Source organism: Neovison vison, chromosome 11 (assembly GCF_020171115.1).
Source record: "Neovison vison isolate M4711 chromosome 11, ASM_NN_V1, whole genome shotgun sequence".
Taxonomy (NCBI): domain Eukaryota; kingdom Metazoa; phylum Chordata; class Mammalia; order Carnivora; family Mustelidae; genus Neogale; species Neogale vison.
Genome location: NC_058101.1, coordinates 12997436 through 13022512, shown reverse-complemented (window position 1 = coordinate 13022512; position 25077 = coordinate 12997436). Strand labels below are relative to the sequence as shown.

The window sequence follows — 25077 nt, the reverse complement described above, 5'->3', positions numbered from 1 at the left end:
GTGGACCTACAGTGATACATCATTATCACCCAAAGCCTGAAGTTTACATTTGGATTCACTCTTGGTGTGGATCATCTACAGTTTTTTTCCTTTGGGGTTTTGACAAACGTTATAGTATCATACAGAATAGTTCTACTACCCTAAAAATCCTTTACGCTCTACCTGTCCATCCTTCACTCCCCTTAATCCTTGGCAACCACTGATCATTTTACTGTTTCCATAGTTTTGCCTTTTACAAAATATCATATACTTGGAACCACACAGTATTTAGCCTTCTCAAATTCGCTTCTTTCTCTTAGTAGCGGGTGTTCAAGGTTCCTCCATGTCTTTTCATGACCTGGTAGCTCATTTATTTCTATCACTGAGTAATATTCCACTGTGTGGATGTACCACAGTTTCTTTATCCATTCATCTACTGAAGGACATCTTGGTTGCTAACAAATTTTGGCAATGATGAATAAAGCTGCCATAAACATCATGAGGATTTTTTTTAAAGATTTATTTATTTATTTGAGAGAGAGAGAGAGAAAGAGAGAGCATTGAGGGGAAGGACAGAGGGAATGGGAGAGAATCTCAAGCATACTTCCCACTGAGCACGGAGGCTGATGAGGGGCTTGATCTCATGATCCTGAGATCATGACCTGAGCCAAAACCAAGAGTCAGGTGCTTAACTTGACTGCATCACCCAGGCAACTCTGTGCATGTTTCCGTGTTGACATAAGTTTTCAGTTCATTTGAGGAAATACTAAGGAGCACAAATGCTGGATTGTATGGTAAAAATATGTTTAGTTTTTTAAGAAATTCCCAAACGTTCTTCCAAAGTGGTTGTACCATTTTGCATTCCTTTGGCAGTTTTGTAGCACTTGAAAAATACACAGGCCCTACAGAAGTGCCACCAGCATAACCCTTGGGGTATCAAGGTCAGGGGCCAGTGGTATGCCAGCTGTGTGGCATCCTTCAGGATGCTGAATTTTCAAACTTAGGGAAGGCTGTTGTGTAGAATATACTCTGACTCTCCTTATGGCCAGTACCAGGAGTTCTGCTGGGCCCCTTCGAGGTGATGGTAACTATTATGTTAATCTCCTAACTTTCTGCTTCAGTTTCCCCATTCATCCGCATCCCTCCTTTCTTCCTCAGCTCCCCCCTTTGCCAATTAATTAAGACCCCACTCTAACTTATATCTACATATCCCAATAATATTAACCTGAGTCAGAAAAGCCAACAGGCTAAAGATGTTATGATAATAACCCACCTCTCACCTTAGAAATGTAGCAAGCAGTGTGAGTTTTCCAATGAATAAACCTAAGATAGTATCTTTAATCATCCACCATTATTTTTGTAAGTAACAATAATGTTACTCTATTAAAATCTGCCTCATTTTGCCATTAGTTATTCCAAGAATTAGGTTCTGAATTTCCAGATTTTCCTTTGAACATACTCTTTCAGATTTACCTTGTTTCTACCTAAGCAGATTTGTATCTAGATTCCCCTCCACAATGGCTTTCATATTCAGATTAAAAATCTGTAAAATGGCTTTTGGGGCACCTGGGTGGCTCAGTGGGTTAAAGCCTCTGCCTTCTGCTCAGGTCATGATCCCAGGGGATCGAGCCCCGCATCAAGTCCAGCATTGAGCCCCACATTGAGCTCTCTGCTCAGCGGGGAGCCTGCTTCCCTTCCTCTCTCTCTGCCTGCTTGTGATCTCTCTCTGTCAAATAAATAAATAAAATCTTAAAAAAAAGTCTCTAAAATGGCTTTTGATATAGCTTCTCTCTAAAATAGGACCTCCACAATTCTAACTTTAGGTCAAAATACCACAGTTGTGGAAAAGTAATTTTTCAGTTACGTATCTAAAATGTGACATTTTTCTTCCGGTTTGGGTTTTCCTGGCATGGCATGTACTTCCATTTCAAAGAGTCTTTACACCATCCCTGAGTTTCTTGTCCTACATTTGCCCATGAGGCACAGATCACTTCCATTAGCCTATTTTTGGATTTTACTGTTGCATTTTTGGTTTTTGCCCTGTATTTAATTTAGTGATTCTGGTGTGAATGGAGTCTCCTGAACTTGGAAAACAGAAAAAAAGTGTATGTATGTATGTATTTATTATTGTTATGTTAGTTACCACAGTTTTAAAACGTTAATCAGTTAAATCTTGATTACTAATGGAAATGAAAAGAACAGTCTTATATAGATGACTACAATCAATAAGCCAAATACCTTTTTCGAAATTCAAATTCCTTTATTTCTGTGACTTTTTAAAAAGTAGGTGTATGGCATATGAGTTTTAGTTTTATCTCCATTGTCTCCTATTAGGCAAATTCAACAGAATAAGGCCTCCAACAGAAGAATATTGTCATCTAACATGGCCATATGGAAGTATTCAACTTCGCGAGGTCCATGAGAAAACAGGAGGAAAGGACAGTCCCAGTAGACCAAATAAAACTGATGACATGGAAAGGGAGATTTTTAACCTTAATTTCCAAGTATCCCTATGGGTTTGGGATGCGCTCATCTAAGGGATACAGGGAAGAGTTTTTGAGGTCAAGGGCCTCCTGAAAGGGCACTATCATGCATTCCTTATTGTATTTTGATTACTTCTGGTGGAGGGGGGAGCAGGAAGTCTTTAGGAACACTCAGGAATATGAAAAAGAGGACCAGCACAAGCTGGAAAGGAAAGTGACGTGGGAGAAGCAGTTAATAATTGAGAACTGAGGCATTTTACCTTCATAAGAATCATAATTTGCCTCTGTGAGTTTATTCTTTCACTAAACCTAATATATACAGAATATTATAATATTGTGGGCAATAAAAAAATGAGTACAGCAGTGTTTAGCCTGATGGAACTTAAAAGAATAGTTCAGAGGCAACAAGAAGGGTTTTGGGGGTAGGAAAAGAATAAATGAAACAAGATGGGATCGAGGGGGAGACAAACCATAAGAGACTCTTAATCTCACAAAACAAACTGAGGGTTGCCTGGGGGAGGGGTTACGGAGAGGGGTGTGGGGTTAAGGACATTGGGGAGGGTATGTGCTATGGTGAGTGCTGTGAAGTGTGTAAACCTGGCAATTCACAGACCTGTACCCCTGGGGATAAAAATACATTATATGTTAATAAAAAGTAAAAAAATTATAAAAAAAAATAAAACCTTTTACTGCAAAAAAGAATAGTTCAGATAATATATGTACTTTAAAACTATAATGCAAAGTATGAAAAATACTTTGGAGGAGGAACAAAGAAATTTTTGTGCACTAAGCACCAGCAAAACAAGAAGTCTGTTGGTTGTTGGCAGATTGTGCAGGGACTAAAAGCTATGGTGACATGGATTTAGACTATTTGTCAGGCTAAGGGGAAACCAGTGAAGATTTAAGTGTGTGGGAGCAATGTTATTGAATAGCATCATAACTGCAATTTGCTAAATGGATAGAGTGGGGAGCGGCTGAAGGTGGAGAGAGCAGTAGGAATAGGTGCGATAATAACAATATGGTGTTCATAATTGTGGGTTATTATTCTAGAATGTTCTATAGGCACTGCAAGTCATGGCCCATTAGGTTTTGAAATTAATTTACTTGGTGGGGCAAGCATTATAAAAAACTGAAATAGAATAGAATAGAAAATATTGGATTTTACTGCACTCAGTAGGGTAAGTATTATTTTATGAAACTTCTGTTTCAGTTTTTAATATTTTAATATATATGTACTTTGTTATGTTTTTATGGAGCTTGTGAAATACATTTTCTATTGTGGATTGCGGACCAGATAGAGAAACTTTACTAGAGGGTGTATTTATAAAAACTTACCTTCATAGTAATGGTTAATGGCAATACACGAATATACTATACCTACTTTAGGCAAGGGTATGGGAGAAATCCTTCAAGCACACTGTGTATAGGGGGATCAGTCTGTATTTGAAATAGCCACTGTCTTATTCTGCTACTTATTTTAGAAATGTCAGTTTGATCAGGAGACCATAAGTATTGAATAATCAGTGTCATAACTTTGAGGTATCTCTTGCTTGCCTTTTTTTTTTTTTTTTTTTGGATATTTTATTTATTCATTTATTTTAGAGAGGGAGAGAGAGAGAGAGAATGGGGGAAAGCAGAGAGAGAGAATCTCAAGACTAAGAGTAGGACACTTAACCAACTGAGCCACCCCAGTGGCTTGCATTTCTCATCTCTTGCCTTTCTAAACACGATCAAATGCTTTCAGAACAATAGTTCTCAACAGAGGACATTTATCAATGTGTGGAGATACTTTTGGTTATCACAATAACCAAAATGACCTAAAATAGTTAATTAAAAGAAATGCAATTCCTAACAGCAGTTGTAAGATTCATGCTAAGATTTGGTATAACACAGGCTCAGTGATATTATTTGTAGAATGCTCCGTTCATCAACTTTATTATTAGATTTAAAATGATGTATCAGTACTTGCTTATATGTGAACCAGAATGAAATGGTACATGTAACAGTTTAGCAATATAAAGTTTGTAACTCTAGGATCATTTTTTGAATCTTGACATTAAAAGCAGAATTATATGTTACCACCATAATATCAACTAATTTAAAAGGCTATGTATATTTTTATGTGAAGAAACAACTTTATCTTGAAGTGAGTTTAAAGAACAGGCAGCCAGCTGCCCAAGTAAATCACATCATTCAAAATTCTTAACCTAAGAGTTTTCTAATTTAAAATAGATTCAATAGAAGTCACTGAAATTCTTATAGAACTATTTAATAAATATAGGTGATCAGAAAGGAATTTTGTAAGGGAAAGGGCATGTGAAATTGGTACTGGGGTTGTTCCAGGCCCGCTAGGGATACAAACTACATATAGGTTCACCAAGTCATTTATGGCTTCAGCTATCTGAACCATAGGTGTGTTGGCCTGCATGTTTTGCAGACTTTCCTAAGCTTTAAAACTCTGTGAGTTTAGGTTATGGATCTGTGGTGTGTGTGTGTGTGTGTGTGTGTGTATAATTTGTTAGTGTCTTTTAAATTATTGCAATATTATTTTCATGCCTTATTGATAGCCCATGAGGAGACATTGTATTCAAGTAACTCAATTTTTCAGTGGTTTGGCTTCTATTAGGCCTATATGAATAAAAGACACCCTGCTCATAAACCTGATTTTTAGCTGACGTTGTCACAGAGTAACTGTTTCCACAAGCCCGACCCTCCTAATGTCTTCATGAGATGCTTTGGGGGTACGTTTGTTTTTTCAGATCACTTTGTTCATGTGTTCTATGGGGTAGGTCCTAAAATTTATATTTATCAAAAAATTTTTAAACTAGTGTTTCATGGTTACAATAGTTAGGCTACTGCCCCAAGCCTTAAGAGATCATTGGCTGCAGCGTTCAAAGGTACGAATGTTTCTTTTTATGCAGAAAGATGAAGCTCATTGATTATTCAACATATTAGTAAATTCTCAATTTTTTTCAAGGCATTTAACCTTACAATAATGTACAGAACCACCTCCTGGTGGTTCAAACATGTAAATGGATCTATGAAATGTCAAATTTTTGTGCCATTCATGAGTCATGAAGTTACCATTACCTTCCCCCAGTTTTTGTACCAAAAATACATTTTTGATTATCTAGTTATTATGTATACTTATTTATTAATCAGGATTTCTCTGGATATGTAAATCAGTATTTATCTTTCTCTATGTGTCTGTATTTTAAAAAAATCACTAAGACATTAGGGACGTTTCACCATACTTTGTTTCCTAGATGTAACTTTTTTTCCCCAAAGATCCTTCTATAGAGTTTATAAGTAGAAAATATATTATGGTGAATGGTGAAAAATCTCTTTGGAAAACTTGGAATAACAAGGAAAAATTTAAAAATGTATTTGTGAGCTCAGGAGAAATGATAAGAAATTATATAAGGTTTTCCTGAACTCTTTAAGAGACTAAAAACTTTATCACTTACAGGGACCATTTTGACAAAGACATTCTAAAAATCATGGATTATTTTCAAAAATTTGCATTACACCTCTTTTATACTTCAGCTTGCATGATGTGTAAAGAACTGAATGTTTCTGCTATATTCTCCCTTCCAGGCTAAACTGATCCACTACTTTGCAAATTTATAAGGATTTAAATTCCTTATAAATTGGCTATGAGTCATTGCTTAATTGAAGTGATTCTATAATAAATAATGTCATTTAATCTCACTTCATTGTACTACATTCACTGAATATGTAAATTCTCATACATATATAGCTTGCTCACAGCACTCAATATCTAACTTTTATAGTGAATTAGAGGCCCGTTTTCGAAGTGATCCAGTTTCGGTAATAAACCACTTTTGTGTAGACTCCAGGTTTGTTCTTTTGACCACAGTTGTCTCCCCAGCTCACAATTCCAATGAGATACCAGGTATCTTTAAGATCCTTTATGACTAGAGGTCCCCCAGAATCACCCTGAAAATAAAAGAAAGAATATTAGCTAAATATAAAGCTTGTTACTTAAAATATTCTTATGAACCACATATGTTATTGTTCGATAGCATAGGTATTGATTACCAATTATAGAATAATTAATTGAAACATGGATTTCAAAAGTTATAAAAGCCTTAAATTTCAATTTCCACATTTTAATTTCTTCAGCTTTATAGACATATAATTGACAAATAAAATTGTGTATATTTAAAGTGTACAACATGATATTTAACAGACATATACTTTGTGAAATGATTACCACAATCAGTTAATTAACACATTTATCACTTCACATAGTTACTGTGTGTGTGTGTATGTGTGTGTGTGTATGTGTGTGTGTGTTTTAAGAATGACTAAGGTCTACTGGCAAATTTCAAGTACACAACACAGAAAGTCTATCTAGCTGGTGTTGGTTTTTCTGACTCCAAGCAGGGTGCTTGGACCTCAGTTTTATTGGACAGACTAAACCCCTCACCATGAATCTCAGTTATAATCACTGTATTCCTGTCTTGGACCCTGTTCCTGGGTCACCTTCTCAATATTTTCCCTAAGTTTTCTATGGCTAAAACTTTGTCTTACCACTGACTTGCATAGTCATGGAGCAGGCATCTTACCTCTGTTTCCCGTTTCAGTGAAATCTCTTTATGACCATCTCTTTTTTTTTTTTTTTAAAGATTTTATTTATTTATTTGACAGAGAGAGATCACAAGTAGGCAGAGAGAGAGAGAGAGAGAGAGGAGGAAGCAGGCTCCCCGCTGAGCAGAGACCCCGATGCGGGACTCGATCCCAGGACCCTGAGATCATGACCTGAGCCGAAGGCAGCGGCCTAACCCACTGAGCCACCCAGGCGCCCAATCTCTTTCCTGAGGTATATCACTGATATCACTATTCGCCTAGATTCTCATGTGCTGTCTACAAATGGGCTCCTGTCACCACCTTCTCCTTGTGCATCATGGTTTGGAACTCTCTGTGCATTCTCTGAATTCTAGCTGCCTCCCTCCACATTCTCAGCAACGGAGGCTGGACATGTACCAGCTTCTGCTCTAGCTCAGCCTATGTGCCATAAAACTCCCTGCTCTTTTCTGACAGAGGTTTACGTGTGTAATTTGTGGGACTCTGGGCAGAGTTTTCTGCCACTAATATCAAAACAATTTTGGTATTTCACCATGTAGAGTCACCTCCTTGGAATTTTCAAGAATTTCATGTTATAAACAAGTGCTTTCAGGAAGAAATACACTTTCTACCTTGGTCAGAAAGCATACAGGCTGCTTAGCTATTGGACAGCAGAGGAAGGCACTGGAAAGGGCGCCCGGCGATCCCAACATGACCTGATCCAGCTTCTCCCTCAGCAGTATGGCCCGTCAGCCTCCTTATGCTGATTACTTGGGGTCCCCTCAACTATGAATTATAATTTCACACCCTCATAATTTTTGCTGTGCTCTTTCTATATATAGAAAGATAATACTCTTCTCTTATTCTATAACTGGGTAAGGGCCGTTTATCCTTCAGGTCTATATCCTTCATTATGATCTCTCTGTTACTTGCTGCAAAAATTCATGCTTCATTCATGTTCCCTTCATGCTAAAAGTATTTGTTATCTCTTATACCATTTAAAACATCTCATCATAGTTTGTCGCTCATGATTATTTCCTTTCTAGATGAGCCCTTTAAGAAAAGGGACTCTTCTTTATGAACCTTTGGACTTCTAGTATTAAGAAAATTTAATTTTGTTGGTTTGTTGGATAGCATCAAGGAAACTCTGTTTATAACATTTTGCTTAATAAAACACCTGAAAATATTTGTGTTGTGAAATCTGCATTTAACAATTAATTGAACTGACAAGATGTCCATGTTGATACTAACATAAATAGCACAGAATATTTCTTGAAAGAGATAGAAGTGTTTTGAATTAATGATATTAAAATAATCTCTCTCTACCTACCCTGCAAGCATCATACATTCCTTCTAGATATCCAGCACAAAACATTCCAAATTTTATATCACGGCCATATACATGCGGTTGCTTGCACACATCATCACTTATGATTTTCAGTTTGGCTTCTCGAAGATTATTTTGGGATTTCCCTTCAGGAAAAACAAAGTCATTTTAGTGTTCACAATCAACATCCTTAGCTAGAATGAAGCGAGTGAACTTTTTTTCTAATCTAATCTATTTCATACTTAAAATTGTCAATACAGAATGAGGTTGATGTAAACAGTTTCTAGAGAACAGATTTCCTTTTAAATTCTGGCACATTTAAATGATAATTATTATCCTTATCACATTTTATAAATACCTATACTAGGAATAAAAACATTTCCCAGAGAGCAAACTCTCTTGATGTCGTTATATGTATGTATCTAGACTGGATTTTATGATCCAGAGTGGATCTAAGTATGCCCCCAAAACATTCACAAACAAAATCATTTTTATTTATTGGAAGTTTAAGTTTAAGTTTAATATCAAATTAAATCATTTTGGAAAAGATCATGGAATCTTTGTTATCAGAGACTATCTCTACACAGTATTCTTTTGTTGAATTAACATATACTGTATTATTTGTTTCAGGGGCACAGGTGTGTGACTCATCAGTCTTACACACTTCACAGCACTCCCCATTGCACACACCCTCCCCAGTGTCCATCACCAGCCACCCCATCCCCCCACCCCCCCCACCCCAGCAATCCTCAGTTTGTTTTGTGAGATTAAGAGTCTCTTATGGTTTGTCTCCCTCTCTGGTTTCATCTTGTTTCATTTTTCCCTCCCTTCCCCGACACAGTATTCTTCTCCCTGATCCCTTTTAAATTAACTTCTGTAGTTCTGAAGCAGATTTTGCTGCAACTGGCCACTGCAGCTGAGCAACGGGAAAACCTGTAAGGGGCCCAAGGCAGGTAAAATGAGTAGTGGAGCAAACCAAGAGGAGAAGGAGGTGAAAAGGGCTGAGGGAGGCTCACAAAAGTGGGCCATGGAGGGAGGGGGTCTTGGAGTGAGGGTGGCATGAGGATGACAACATGCCTGGTAAGTACTTGGCACCGCATCGAAAACAGCGCGTAGAAATAGACTCTAGTTTTGCTGAGGAGATATTTGCTTCATTAATGTCTTCCTTGAAGCCCATCCTTAGGCCTTGTGATTCTCACAGCCTGCTTATCACACACCTGCCTTTCTCGGTATCGGCACAGGAGTGAGGGTTTGAGTTCGCCAGTCAGTTCAAGTACCCCTGGACACAAGCAGGGCCACAAGAGACCTTTTCAGGACTTAACGTCGATTCTGGCCAAGACGACATGTTCTTCCCTCTGCAGCGACTAGGGGAAGATGATGTAGACCCCAGTGTTGCTGGCCACCTTTGATACTATGTGGAGCTAGAATCCCTCCATATGAAGGCAGCCTCGGGGAGAACAGAGCCAGAAGTAGGAAGATTCAGACATTCAGAATCTAGTGACAGCATACATCATACTCCTGAATCCAGCTATGTCTGAAACCAGACTCCTGGCATCTCTCTTGACTTCTAAATTACAAGGGCCAAATTTGCCATTTTATTATTATCTTTACTTTAATAAGAGTTGAGTTTCTGTCCCTTACAAAATAAGAGCACTCAACAAATCCAGCCAAGCTGTGTGGAAATGGGTGGCAGGATAATATTGATGGAGGTTCAGTCACACTGTCCTAAACTGGACATAATGCTTGCGGTCCTTTCTGAGATACTGACCACCGTAGAAGAGTGCTCCAAATCCTGTGATATAGACCGTGGAATTTGGCTGGAAGGATGCAGAGGCTTCCGGCAGACAAACCCGGCGGATGTCATCGGTAAAGGTGACCCTGGGAGAGAACTGCACGGCAGCAATATCGTACTCTCTTGCTGGGAAGTGGTATCTTTCGTGGACAATAATTCTTCTGACATTTCTTTTCACTAATGGAGGGTTGATTGTCGTTCCAAAACTAACAGTCCATTGACGTGGATTTGCATTACTGGAAAATGTTAGAAATGAACAGAATATATAAACTGCACTCTAATAATTACATAAAGGTTAATAAAAAACTCCATCTTAAAAATATATGTTGTAATGATAGTTTCCTTTGACCTTTAAATCTAATCTATTGCTATTTTGAAAAGATAAACTGTGTACAAACAGTATCTTAGAGCTGGGATCCAAAAAAGAACTATGAATTTCAGAACTGTAAAGCATATAAACTACCATTCATTTATCTCTTCAACAAATATTTATTGAAATTCACCTTATATGGTGAAAGTGGTGAACCAGATAGAAAAAGTGCCTGCTGTTGGCTGTATTCGATTCCAGTGAAGGAAAAAAACAAAACAAATTAACAGATAAATAAATCCAAGCAGTAATCACAGTTATGAATAAAAAATAGAGCAATTGAATAGAATATGGGAGTGTGTGTAGGTAGATAATTCTCTTCTGAGAATATGATGTTTATTTATTTATTTGTTTTTTAGATTTTATTTATTTATTTGACAGAGAGAGAGATCACAAGTAGGTGAGGAGGCGGGGGTAGGGGGTGAGGGGGGTGGGGAAGCAGGCTCCCTGCTGAGCAGAGAACCTGAGACCCTGACCTGAGCTGAAGGCAGAGGTTTAACCCACTGAGCCCCCCAGGCACCCGGAGAATATGATGAGATTGAGACATGGTTGGTGAGGAGCCAGCTGTGAGAAGACAGGGAGACAAGTTTCCAGACCAGCCTGCCAAGGCCTGATACCAGCTGGGCTATAGTTCAAGACACCAGGGAAGAATGGTGGGAAATGAAGCTGGCGAGGTAGCAGGAACCAGATTTTCGTGTTTCTTACATGTCATGAATAAAGAGTTTAGATTTCATTCAAGCGTTATGGGAATTCCTTGGATGATTTTAAGCCATGAATAATGTAGTCTCTTGTACATTAAAAAAAATACACAAGTTCTTTCTGGAGAATAGATTGTTGGAGGGCAAGAATTAACAAGGAAAAAGTTGTCAGAAGCCTTGTGAAAAATGACCAAATGTGAGTGACTTGTAACTTGGGGGCTTGAGCCACTGGTGGATCTGGTATGGATGGAGACTGGAAAGATCGTCTAGTAACAAAAGATCATCCAGTAAAGTCTTTGTTTTATACTTAGGGAAAATAAATTCTAGATGGGTTAAATTATTTGCCTACTATCATGTCTTCTTGCCTCTCTGGCTCTTCTCTTTATTAGACATGGTCCCTCACCACAATCTATTTATTAGTAGCAAGATTAGTGTTCTTAACTAAGTAATTGAACTAACATTACCCATAAGGGATAAGCAGAGAGATATTGCCCATAGAGATACTTGTTTCTTGACCAAATTACTTCTTAATAGGTAGTGTTAGTCATAGAAAGAAGCATATAAGCATATATCATGGGGTTTAAGTCCAATTTGAAAGCTGTAATTGTGTTGGGATTATTATTTTTTTCTCTAAGGCAACTTAAAATTTAAGTTGTGTTTTTATATGTAATTTTTATGTGCAAAAATACTTTAATGAGAAAAACTAAATAAAAATTGGATTGTGGGGAGCACATGGGTGGCTCAGTCAGATAAGTGTGGAACTCTTGATTTGGGCTCAGGTCATGATCTTGGGGTTGTGAGATCAAGCCCCATGTTTGGCTCTGCCCTAAGCATGGAGCCTGCTTAAAATTCTCTCTCTGCTCCCTCTCTGCTCATGCTTTCTCACTTAAAAAAAAAAAATTGTTTGTGAACACAATTATTCATGTTGTATAAATATGACATTTTAAAAAAAATTCAGTCTTTTGTGAGTTTTATGATGTAAGTTTTCTCTCTCAATTATGCCTAGATACACTTAACATAAATCAAGTATTTTGAACTTGGGAATGCAAAGGACCGACCTTGAATACTATTTATTCAAATGGAAACAATCATTCTAGAACTTTCCAATGATGCCCTGATACCATTTAATACAGCTTGTATTTGTTATGTTTGTAGATAATGAGCCCGAAATAAACCTCTGACATGAGAAATACTAAGTGAAGATTACAGATAAACTTTCTAAATTCTTAATCCAGGCCCAAATAAAAAAAGATACAATTTAATGGTGATAAGTATAAACCAGTAATTTGGATCCCCATCTAAAATGTAAGAAATCAAAGTGGGACTCCTATCTGGAAACCATCCCTGTAAAAAGGATCTGGGAATTTTGTTGATTATTAGCTTGAAAATCAATCATGTGATAAGAGTTCTTAAAGTGTTAATTTCATATAAGACTGCAATGATATGAAATAATCTCAGAGTAGGGAAGGCCATAAAAAGTCATTTGGTCTTTTCACTGATCCAGTGCTTGAAAGATGGGACTTTTCATGAGGCAGACATATATGCCTAGGTTCGGTTCCACCATTCCCTAACAATTGTGACTTTGGGCAAGTTACTTAACTTTATTTATTTTTTTTAATTTATTCATTTTAATGAGAGAGAGAAAATGTGTGTGATCAGGGCGAGGGGCACAGGGAGAGAAGGAGAGAGAGAACCTTAAGTGCTGGGCATGGAGCCCAATTGCTGGGGCTTGATCTCACAACTCTGAGATCGTGACCTGAGCCCAAATCAAGAGTTGATGCTTAACTGACTGAGCCACCCAGGCACCTCAACTTAACTTTCCTTATTTCCCTCATTGTAAAAGGGCTTATCAAGCAGGGTTTCCTTAATGAGGCAAGTGTAAGAATTATATAAAACAGATCTTAAGCATCTAACTAAAAATTTGTAGCACATGGGAGCTTAATAAATGGTTAATAGTTGCTGTTGTAAGCACACACGCTCCAGTAGCAATTCTTTTTGCTTGAATCCTGCAGGTGGGGGCCTCTCCTTTCCCACCTCTTTCTTCACCTTGGGATACCTCGCATGTCTGAGCAGCTCTAACTGTTGACAAGTTCTTCCTTGATAACTGAATTCTGTTCTACAGGAAAGCGTCTCAGACATAGGGTTTACATGGCAAGGTTATATGGTTATACTATCACCTTTCTTTATCATCCAACACTCTATACTCGAAGAGTATTTCATTTCACTATGTTTTCTTTTAAGTCTGCTTTCCAGGACAGAATTCACTATACTAGTCAGGACTTGACCAACGAAGAGTCTTCTTTATTTTGGAATCTGTAGTTCTCTTAATACAATTTAAATCACCATGTAGTTTTGTGAACAACTGACTCATAGCATGTTTTTTTCTGACTCAAATTTCTAAATAATTTTCACATGTTAAAACACAAATATGATTTTGGTACTGATACACTTGGATTTTTTTGGACCTATTTAGAGTCTTACATTTATACCAACTAAAATTAATCATTTAGTTCTTGCTTATTACTCTAATATAATTAATGTCTTTTTGAAATTTCTGTTTTTCTTACCCAAACATTTGTCATCCTTTCCAGCATCTGTCATCAGCTACTTTGTTGATTATAACTTCCACATCATCTGCCAAGCCTAGAAAATACACTGTCTAGGACAGGGTGCAGGATTAAGGTCTTTGGTGGGCCATAAAAAACATCCTCAGCATTTTAATAACAATTGTTAATCATGATCCTTTAGTGAGAATTGTTTAGTTTTTGAGCTACCTATTACGATCACATTCAATTTATATTGTTTATGTTTTCAGAAGCCTTCCCATTTTACTTTGTCACTATGACATTGATCATATTATCTATTTTGAGAAGTGTATTTTAAGGCAGACACTGACAAAATCAAGAACATATAGGAGAAGAACCAAGATTGTAGGGCATCTGAAGCTGATGCTGTGAAATAAAGTGGTGATATTTATTTTCACATACGGTTTGGAGATTTTCACTCATTTTATATTGTTTGGCTTGAAAAAGAGAAAATAAGGAAATTTTTCTTTGCATGGTTCTATGGTGAAAAGAAAGAAATTTGATCCTTGCTGCTCTGATCAAAGAACAAATATCAATGGTGGAAGTTATTAGGTTGCAGATTTGGCGTTCAGCTTTATAAAGATATTTGCACAAGTAGAACCATCTATCACAAAACTGGCAAACTTTGGAGAGAGTAAGCCCTCCAATCCTTTGGGATATTCAAGGACAAACTAGGTATCTGCTTAAGGGATTTCTGTGCATTCTAACATATTGTCCTATTGAGCTCTGATGTCTTTCAAACTTTAAGAATCTAAGTCTCTATACAGATTTGGACTCAGGCAGGCAGAATTTACTATGGTATCATAAGTCAGAATTTTATTTGCAAATATCTTTTCCCATTTGGTAAGCTGTCTTTTGTTTTATTTTGTTAATGTCTTCCTTCACCACACAAAAGCTTTTTATTTTGGGGTAGTCCCAAAATGGTAGTGTAGTTTTGGTATAGTTTAATTTTGCTTTTGTTTCCCCTACCCAAGGAAATATGTCTAGAAAAATGTTTCCACAGCTTATGTCAAAGAGATTGTTGCCTGTTTTCTTCTAGGAATTTTATAGTTTCAGGTCTCACATGTAGGTCTTTAATCCACTTTGAGTTTACTTTTGTGTATGTTATAAGATGGTGGTACAGCTTCATTTTTTTGCATGTAGCTGTCCAGTTTTCCCAACACCATTTGTTGAAGAGACTGTGTTTTCCCCTTGTATATTCTTGTCTCCTTTGTCACAGATTAATTGACCATATAATGGTGGGTTTATTTCTGGGACCTTTATTCTGCTCTATTGACTTGCGTGTCTATTTTTGTGCCAATGTCATATTGTCTTGAGTACAACTTTGTAGTCTACCTTGAAAACTGGGATTGTGATTCCTATAGCCCTATTTTTTCCTAAGATTGCTTTGGCTAAGTGGGATCTTTTGCACAGTGAAGGAAATCATCAACGAAACAAAAAGGAAGGAAACCTACTGAGTGAAAGAATATATTTGCAAATGATATATCTGATAATGGGTTTATATTCAAAATATAAAAGGAATTTATACAACTCAACACCAAAACAACAACAACAACAACCAAACCCCCAAAACAAATGTTCTAACTGAAAAATGGATAGAGGGCCCAAATAGATATTTACCCAAAGAAAACCTAAAGATGGCCAACAGACACATGAAAAGATGCTCAACATCACTGGTCATCAGAGAAATGCAAATCAAATGAGTTTATCTTTGTGTATTGTCCATATATACAATGCAGTATTATGCCTCCATCAGAAAGGATGAATACCCAACTTTTGTATCAATGTGGATGAGACTGGAAGAGATTATGCTGAGTGAAATAAGTCAAGCAGAGAGAATCAGTTATCATATGGTTTCACTTACTTGAGGAGCGTAAGGAATAACATGGAGGACATTGGGAGATGGAGAGGAGAAGTGAGTTGGAGGAAACTAGAGAGGGAGACAAAGCACGAGAGACTGTGGACTCAGAAACAAACTGAGGGTTTTGGAGAGGAGGGGGTAGGGGGTGGGGTGAGGCTGGTGGTGGGTATTAAGGAGGGCACATATTGCATGGAGCGCTGGGTGTGGTGCATAAACAATGAATTCTGGAACACTGAAAAGAAATAAAACAAGATGAAATTTAAAAAAAGAATAAAAAACCCCAAATGAGACATCACCTTAAACCTATCAGAATGACTAAAATTAGAAAGATAAGAAAAATGTGTTGGCCAGGATGTGGAGAAAAAGGAACTCTTGAGCACCGTTGGTGAGAATGTAAAGTGGTACAGTTATTGTGAAAAACAATATAGAGGTTCCTCACAAATTAAAATAGAATTACCATATGACACAGTAATACCACTACTGGGTATTTATTCAAAGAAAACAAAATACACTAATTCAAAAAGATACATGCACTCTAAATCAAAGCTATAATGAGACATCACCGCACACTTGTCAGAATACCTACAGTCAATAATGTAAGAAACAACAGGTGTTGGCAAGGATATGGAGAAAAGGGAAACCCCCTTACACTGATGGTGGGAATGCAAACTGGTGCAGCCGCTCTGGAAAACAGTATGAAGACTCCTCAAAAACTTGAAAGTAGAACCACCCTATTATCTAACAACCACACTACTAGGTATTTACCCAAGGAATACAAAAATACTAATTCGAAGGGATGCATGTTTATAGCAGCATTATTTACAATAGCCAAATTATGGAAACAGACCAAATGTCCATTATGAATGGATAAATAAGATATGGTATATATACATGCAATGGGATATTACTTAGCCATAAAAAAGAATGAAATCTTAACCATTTGCAATGACATGGATGGAGCTAGAGCATTATGCTAAGTGAAGTAAGTCAGAGAAGGACAAATAGTATATGGTTTCACTCATATGTGGAATTTAGGAAACAAACCAAAGAGCATAGGGGAACAAAGGAGAGGCAAACAAAGAAACAGACTCTTAACTATAGAGGATAAACTGTTGGTTACCAGAGGGGTGGTGAGTGGAAGGATGGGTTAAGTAGGTGGGGGGGATTAAGGGGTACAGTTGTTATGGTGAGCCCTGGGTGTTGTATGTAAGTGTTGAAGCACTAAATTGTACAGTTGAAGCTAATATTACACTGTATGTTAACTGGAATTTAAATAAAAACTAAAAAAAGAAAAAAAGCCAAAAAATGTTATATGCACCCTTATGTTTTAATGCAGCATTATTTACAATGGCCCAAATATGGAAGTTACTTAAGTATCCATTGATAAACAAATAGATAAGGAAGATGTGAGGTGTAGACACACACACACACAGGAATATTACACAGCCATACGAAAGGAGGAGATCATGCTATTTGCAACAGCATGGATGAACCTAGAGGTTCTAAGGTGCTAATAATAAATAATTCAGACCGAGAAAGACAAATGCCATATTATTTCACTTATGTGTGGAACCTGAAAAAAAAAAAAGGAATGAACAGGTAGAATCAGACCTATAAAGACGGAGAACAAACTGATTCAGGTTGCTGGAGGAGGGGAAGGTTGAGGGGTGAGAAAAATGTAGAATGAATGACTCCGAGGAATAAAAGGCACAGCATGGGAAATAGAGTCAGTGATGCTGTACTAGTGTTGGATGGTGATGGATGGCAGTTACACGTTTGGTGAGCACAGCGTAACGCAGAGAGAAGCTGAATCACCATGTTATACACCCGAAACTAATGTAACATCTGTGTAAACTATACTCCAACACCCCTTCCCAAGACCTGTGAGGCCATGACCAATGAGTGCTAAGATAAATACTACTACCCCCACTAATGTTGCAAAGAAGTATACAACTGTAACATTATATTGGAAAAGAACCAGAAAGAAAACTTTTTCACTTACGTCAGTAATATTTGGGGGTATTGGTTATTACTCAGAACATAATAAAACTCAGTTTTTAACAGTAGTGGAGGCCAACTTAGATTCAATAACTTACTTCGTAAAGCAGTGCGCTGCTGTGATGAGCCACGTATTACTGACCAGGGTGGCCCCACACTGATGTACGTTATTACGTTGAAGGGAAGCTTGCCAAGGCCAGGCAGCCTTGGCTGCGATGTCTCCAGACATTATTCTGTTGACTATTAATGGAACAACTCGTTTACCACAGCCTGTAAGAGATAAGATCATTAAGTCATAAGAAATGTGTCTATAGTCTTTGGTTCAGGGTACCTAAGAGAGAGCACTAATCTAGTATTGACATTTATCGTTATATAAACATATACAATATGAATATCTATCCTCTTTGTTCCCTGATATGTTGATGTTTTGCTCATCCCTGTATTTATTTGTGGATATATATTGCTTACTAAAGCTATGTTAAACTACAAAGGGTTGATATATCACAAAGTAGGTGTCCTGAGAACTTTAGATGTCCTGGAAACTCCTACGAAGACTATTGCTTCTCAGTTTCAGAAGACCCAGTGTGTTACTTTGACCTGAAATTTTCACCAGAAGAGCTCCCCAGACAAGTAATTGCCCATTTGTTGGAACTCCTTCTCCCATATATTTTTCTGTATGACTAGTTCCTAAGGCAAATACATGAATACCTTTGTTCAAATTCATCACCACTTTGATAAAATCTTTCAAAATTTAGGCCACAGTGAAATGGAGTGAGTGGATGGAGCTGCTGTTAACCATGAAAATGAATGTACTAAGCACATTTTATAGCTCAGTCATAGATAATATGGTCTATTTCCTCCCCATTTATTGCTTTCTTTAATTTTATTTCTCAGCAGAAAGAACATTTCATAGCATTTCTAAAATTAGAAAAACAAGTCCATTTATTCCAAGGCAGAAATGCATAATTTATTTAAATTATGCCCAAATTCCCACCATGTGAAATGTTTTTCTTGAACATGATGAAAAAGATCAGTTTCAGAGTTAGAAAAACGTATTTCCATCTGTTGTCCAGTTGTTACTCTCTTCCAAAGAGAACGTGTAACATGGATGGGAAATTAGGAGGTAATACTTGAAGACATTGTCCTTTTTGATGTGGAAATGGAATTTGTTTTTAGAAGCTAACTAGACTTACATGCTTGGACAGTTAGCTTCCCTGTTGATGAGCTCATTGCTGAAAAACAAAATGGAATATAGATTGATAATGTGATATGGTCTTAGTTGGTCTTTCAGAGGATATTGACTATATATGAACTCTGGACAATCGAGCATGTAATCAGGAGAATGGCAGCCCAATAACTAGATATGTATACAATTTTTATAGAGATTCATAGGCAACCTCTGGGTAGGTGGAAAAATCCTCAAGCTGTAGATGATTAAGACACAAATAGTGGATGATTGAACCCACAAATGGTTTGTATTAATACAGAACAGGGATTTCCTAATGGGCAGGATATAGCCTCTTTGGATTTCACTTCAGGAGTTAGAGAAAACGGGGAAAGAGGGAGCAAGTAGATGGGGTCTCCAGGCTCAAACCCAGCCTCAGTCAGAGCAGCTCTGCTTTTATCTCTTCTGTTGAAGAATTCATGTGAGCCTTTCTTTAGTCAAAGGGTTTAGGAATGGAAAAAAAATCTTTGAAACCACCCATATAAACTATATTTAAAATACTTCTAAAACAATTATGAAATTGTCAAAATGATGTTTTCTGAAGAATAAACGACTATGTAGTCTTATCCAATATCTGCTGAATATTGGTAAAGACCAATTATTGGACAGAATCTAAAGTCAAATTTTCTCAATTTCCAACAAAGTTAAGAATCTAACAAAGGATTGGGACGCCTGGGTGGCTCAGTCGTTGAGTGTCTGCCTTCGGCTCAGGTCATGATCCCAGGGACCTGGAATTGAGGCCTGCATTGGGCTTCCTGGTCTGTGAGCCTGCTTCTCCCTCTGCCTCCTGCTTCCCCTGTTGTGCTCTCTTTCTCTCTCTGTGTGTCAAATAAATAAATAAAATTAAAAAAAATAAAAAAGAATCTGACAAAGGACACATGAACATTTCAACTTAAATTGATGGAAGGTTATTTGAAAATTGTGTTGATTTTCAAGATAAAAAACCTTACTGAGAAGAATGAGGATAAACTGTTTTACTTATTTTGACCAGTGCCATGTTTTTCAGACTCATACCGTCTCTAACTTTACATTGTGCAAAATGAGAACGTTTCTTTCTACTCACCTTCTATAAATCCAACTTGGAAAACTAGTAAGGATGAATTCTGTGAAGCAGGAATTTTGAAAGTATTCAATTCAAGAATACCCTTACATGGGTGCCTGGGTGGCTCAGTGGGTTAAGAGGCTGACTTCTGCTCAGGTCATGTGATTCCAGGGTCCTGGGATCGAGCCCCACATTGGACTCCCTGCTCAGTGAAGAGCCTGCTTCTCCCTCTCTCTCTGCCTGCTGCTCTGCTTACTTGTGCTCTCTCTCTCTCTCAAATAAATAAATAAAATCTCTAAAAAAAATAATACCCTTACATTCATGCCCAAGTCATTATATGATAAAAAATCAATTGCTCAGGACAGATTCTCGGTATTTACTCTATAGAAGAACTCAATTTTCTGTCAAATGTAGTTTGACAAGAAACAAGAAACAAATTTCTTGTTTCATTTTTTTAAAACATAATTTAGTATTTCCTACATTAGTTAGTAATGGATTAAAATGAAAGTAGTATGATGTTAAACTTCTTCCTTAAAGCTTCATCTTAGTTTGAGCAAGACGCAAATTTCCCCTTTCCAGGAAGGGTACCAGGTTGTTTGAAATGGTTGTGAGTGTAATTGGATTTTTGAGGAGTGAATTTTTAGGGAGAATGATTACACTTAGAGTTAAGATATCCCCATGCAAGTAACTAGCTGTTGATATCTAATTTTTACCAAATTATTTTACTTTTCATGTGAAGGAGTGAAATGAACATTAACACCTAAGCCGTGAAAATGAGCCTCTAACATACTTCTGAGTTGAGAGTAATTGAGTTAGTATTCAGGGGTCTGCATGCTACGAGGACCATGAGGGGAACTGGAGCACACATGAACCAAACGTAGGCAGTGACCTGCTCTTTCACAGCCATGGTGTTGTAAGGGCCTACTTAGCCAGAGCGACCCCATCTTGGTAAACAGCCATTTTGTTGTTTATGCAGTGAACTTAAATTGACCTTGCCTCCCAGAGGAACTTACTTAGAAACAAGTCTGGGAAACCAGTAAAATATGGCTGACCAGTCCCTGATAAAAGAGCCCAGATATAAGGACAGGTCAGGTCAGGCTGAGATAACAGAGCCCAGATGCAAGGACAAGTCAGGCCAGGTGGAGGCGTCCAACAGTAAAGCGCACATACTATCTCCCTAACCACCAAAGAATATAAACCCCACCTTTGGGGTGCCAATACTCACCAAAGTGATAGGCTAGTTCAAACAGCTACTATAGGGTAAATTGTAATTCAGTTGGCCACCCGTGTGTGACCTAGCATGACTATGCAACTTTCTCTGTGTGTTACAATCTCATTGGCCAGGCTCAATCACATGGCCTTTGCTCTATAAAAGCAAAGGGGGGGCGTCGCTCTCTCCGTAGGAGACGCCCCCTGTGGTTGGTTTGATTCTCCGTTCTGGTATGAAATCAAGCTTTGCTTGACCTTCGCTTTATATCAGTCTAGATCCTTTGATCACGGACCCCATCAGTGTTTGCAATGCAAAGGAGCCGATTTTAGCTTCCCTTTGACACACTGCATCCGTGGAAGGATCCATACCACGCAGTGTTTGTTTTTCAAAAGAAACCCCAGAAAACAACAAAACCAAACCAAACCAACCCACAGATTCTTGACAAATAACAGATAATCTTGGGCTGCAGGGTTATTTCTAGACTTGGTCTAGAATTTCAACAGTTTCCCACTCATTGGGAACCGCCCAGATTGAGTGTTCCTGGAGAGCTGTGATTTTGCCTTGAGGATTCTGCTGAGCTTTTCACTAAGTGGGTTTTCCTAAATGTTAGTAAACACTCCTCTTTTTACATTTGGAAATTTGGAAACTTTCAAGGTTGCAGCTTTTTCTACTACCAGTCACTTACATTATGCTTTCAGGTTTCCAAAGCACGTGTAGAATTTACTAGCTTTCTAAGTAGTAATGGCCTATATGTTTCACATTTTCTATTTTCTTATACATCCTCATATACATGATTACAGGAAGAATAATTGCAATTTTTATGGATGAGAGAACAGAGGTAAAGTCATGGGCCAATTACTTGGGTGGTCTTAAAGTGACTCGGTGGGGTCAACTTTCAAATCAGGTTCTCCAACAACATCCTGCCTTTTAAGCTACTAGTCATTAAGATTAAAGTGTATTACATAAACTGAGCCTGTCGAAAACAAAAAGGCCAGGCAACGGATAGCCATTTTGTGCTTCATTGCTGGTTTCAGATAGCTCAGGCTTTTAAATTTCTGGCAAATTAACTGGTTATTGGAAGTCACACACAACACGTCCTATACTTTATCAGAATTGCCACTATTTCACAACCTCGACTCATTTGTTTCCCCACTTAACAAGGTGGATTAAGCCCTTGACAGGTTCTTCCCTCCTGGGTTGGGAGAGGTCCCCAGCTTTATTCCCGGAGTAGCTGACTCTTCACCAGCAAACTCACGCCCATCCCATTCCCTCAGATTTTCACTTCCTGGTCAGGTTTCCTCTTGAGGAGTCAGCCAGACCCTTCCAAGGGTAGGGCATCCTGTTTCACCTCTGATATTAATTACTTACCCTGAAACTCTCTTACGTCTGGTATCCATTGGAATTTGTAGGAGAAATCTGCACTTGTGTGCCGGAAGTAAGTATTGCAGAAGTAGCTTAATGCACAAGGGTAAACAGGTTTGTGTCTAGCCGCAGAGCCTTTAATATGCTAATATAAGAGATGAATATCATAGACAGAATTTCTAAGACGTGTTTGACCCAGAGCACTTTTTTATATAAAGCCTCTCAAGAAATTAGAGATCTAGATTTGAATCTTACATCCTTTTATTTATTAGTGTCCTTAATTTTTTGTTTCTCTTTCATATTGATAAAGGTGAATTTGCCTACTTCCTAAGAATATAGAAATTAGATGCTGCATGTGAAGAGTGTAGAAAAGGGACTTGATAAAGATTGGTTTGCCTTTTCAGAGTAATGATAATGGCATAATGGTTTGTGATTTTAAAAAATTTTTATTTTATTATTTTTTCTCAGCATAGGGTACACCCTCCCAAGTGTCCAACACCCGCCACCCCATCCCTCCCACCCGCTCCCCTCCAGTAACCCTCAGTTTGTTTCTGTAGCTCAGAGATTTTTAAAACATCACTTTTAAGGTGGCTTTAGTGGTTTATCATTTTCCCAAATGCCCACAGGAGGAGAAGTTAAGAGAAACGTCATAATTTCACTATATACAGAAACCATCCATATTTTTAAAAGGCAACACATGAGTTTATGTTTTAGGAAGGTCACGTCCTGGAAAATAGTTGTTGCTAAATGCTTGGTGTTTTCCCTACCTTAGTCATGGAGGCAGTGGCTGAATCAGATTAATTCTCTATTAGTGGTAAGGCTTGCCTTTTTTTAAGGATGACTGCCGGTCAATACCTACAGGAAAAACCACTTGACAACTAACTTCAGACTTGCATTTATCAGAAAAACAGAAAACCTTGAAATGCCATTTTTTTAACTTGAAAAAAACTTTTCCCATCTAAATTCTAGCTGTTATTTGGAATGGAAGTTAATGGTAACTAAGTTTAAGATAAGACATAAAATAGAACGAGTAGAAAACGTCACACCCCCCAAAAAGAGTTACCTACTTACCATTAACTTGAACTGAAGACACACTCATGGGTACGGCTCTTGTGTTCCTTATCTTCTGATTTAAGATGCTAAGGATTTTCTCCTTTATTAAGGCCCTTTGCTCAGTAGAGGGGAACTGAAACACCATAACGATGTCTGCTTTCACACCATCTTCCTCTGGACTGCAACGTACAAGAGAAAGATGTTTATTCAAGGAATACACTGGGTCTTACACTCTTTCCTGGGTTTAACACCCCTGGATTATGCCTTAATTGCTAAGTGTTGAGAACTAATCTTCTTACATTGACATTCATCTCTATGTCACTGACTCAAGATCATTTTATATGTCCCCTCTTCAAGTTTCCATCATATTTTGAGTAAAATTTCCCCATTAATTTGAAGGCTTGTTATAGTAGTTGGGTAAGATTCAGATCTCAAAAAAATTTCATCCAAATTGTAAAGTCTAAGGATCAGAAGAAACTTTAGTGGTCTCTTTGGCCAGCTGATACCTACATCACCTTTAAGCACACATGGCCCTCTAACCCCCCCCGGCAGTAATTAAAATGATGGGAAATTTACTTCCTTCCAAAGGCTGTTTCTCTTTGATCAGCTCTGATTTTAAGAGAATTCTTAATTTTGAGTTGAAATGTGTCTCTTTATATCTTCCACTACATTAGGATTAGGTCTACCAGCTGGGACATATATAAAACATCAAGTTCCTTTCCCACATAAAATATATGAAGACAGTGACATTCCTGGTTCCCGAGTCTTCTCCAGATTAAACATGTGCAGTTCTTTGAACTTTTTTTATATATACAAGTTCAAGTCTCTCTACCTGTAATATTCAGTTTTTCCTTTTTAAATTGGGAAAACCAAACAATTAAAGGCCTTTAAAAATTAAATCTACGTACTGATATGCTTTGTCACTTATTTTTACACTTCAAAGGACCCAAGCTCTGAAAAGCACTACAGGCCTAATTCTCCTGAATCCTTTAACTAAAAACAGGAAATCGTATTGATTCTGAGGCACTTTTATATATTGTTGTCCATTTAGGCTCCAGAATGTGAAGATACAAATAATCAGAATTTTATGACATATTGGCAAATGTAAGACCAAGTTAATTTTCCCTCTTTAGACAGAAGGAAAACATTTTTTATGAGGTAGAATTTCTCTAGGTCCACAGAGAAACTCACAAGTTATAATGACTATAAATTTCAGAGTTCACAAGACTATCATAATGTTTCTAGAATGTGATGGCAAATCAGAATTTGAAAAGAAATGATACGAAATCTAGAGCGTTTCAGCAAATATGTGCTTTTTATCTCCTAAACATTGTAGAATTTATCTAATTTATACTATAAATTAGATAATTAGATAAATTAGATAAATTAGGTAAATTAGATTCTGGAGGTCACTAGTTATTTAGTAAAGGTGTAAGGAACTTGGAATAAGTAATCTAATAAGACATTAATCTGTAGTCAGAAAAAATATTATTTCCTTTATATAA

General features: G+C 37.4%; 1 protein-coding gene across 2 annotated transcripts in view; it reads right to left on the bottom strand.

The window, feature by feature from the left end:
* Nucleotides 1–4970: 4970 nt before the first annotated feature.
* LOC122889718 (transmembrane protease serine 11A-like) overlaps nucleotides 4971–25077 on the bottom strand; it is a 56311-nt gene continuing 36204 nt past the window's right edge. Inside the window, exons 5-10 of one of the 2 annotated variants that reach the window (XM_044225085.1) lie at nucleotides 23591–23751; nucleotides 18874–18912; nucleotides 17779–17950; nucleotides 10148–10407; nucleotides 8383–8525; nucleotides 4971–6422 (exon numbers count right to left, since the gene is read on the bottom strand). In XM_044225085.1, coding sequence (XP_044081020.1) covers nucleotides 6261–6422; nucleotides 8383–8525; nucleotides 10148–10407; nucleotides 17779–17950; nucleotides 18874–18912; nucleotides 23591–23751 — 937 coding nt within the window. In that variant the 3' untranslated portion in view covers nucleotides 4971–6260. The remainder of the gene's footprint in view (nucleotides 6423–8382; nucleotides 8526–10147; nucleotides 10408–17778; nucleotides 17951–18873; nucleotides 18913–23590; nucleotides 23752–25077) is intronic. The other variant, XM_044225086.1, reaches the window with a different exon arrangement.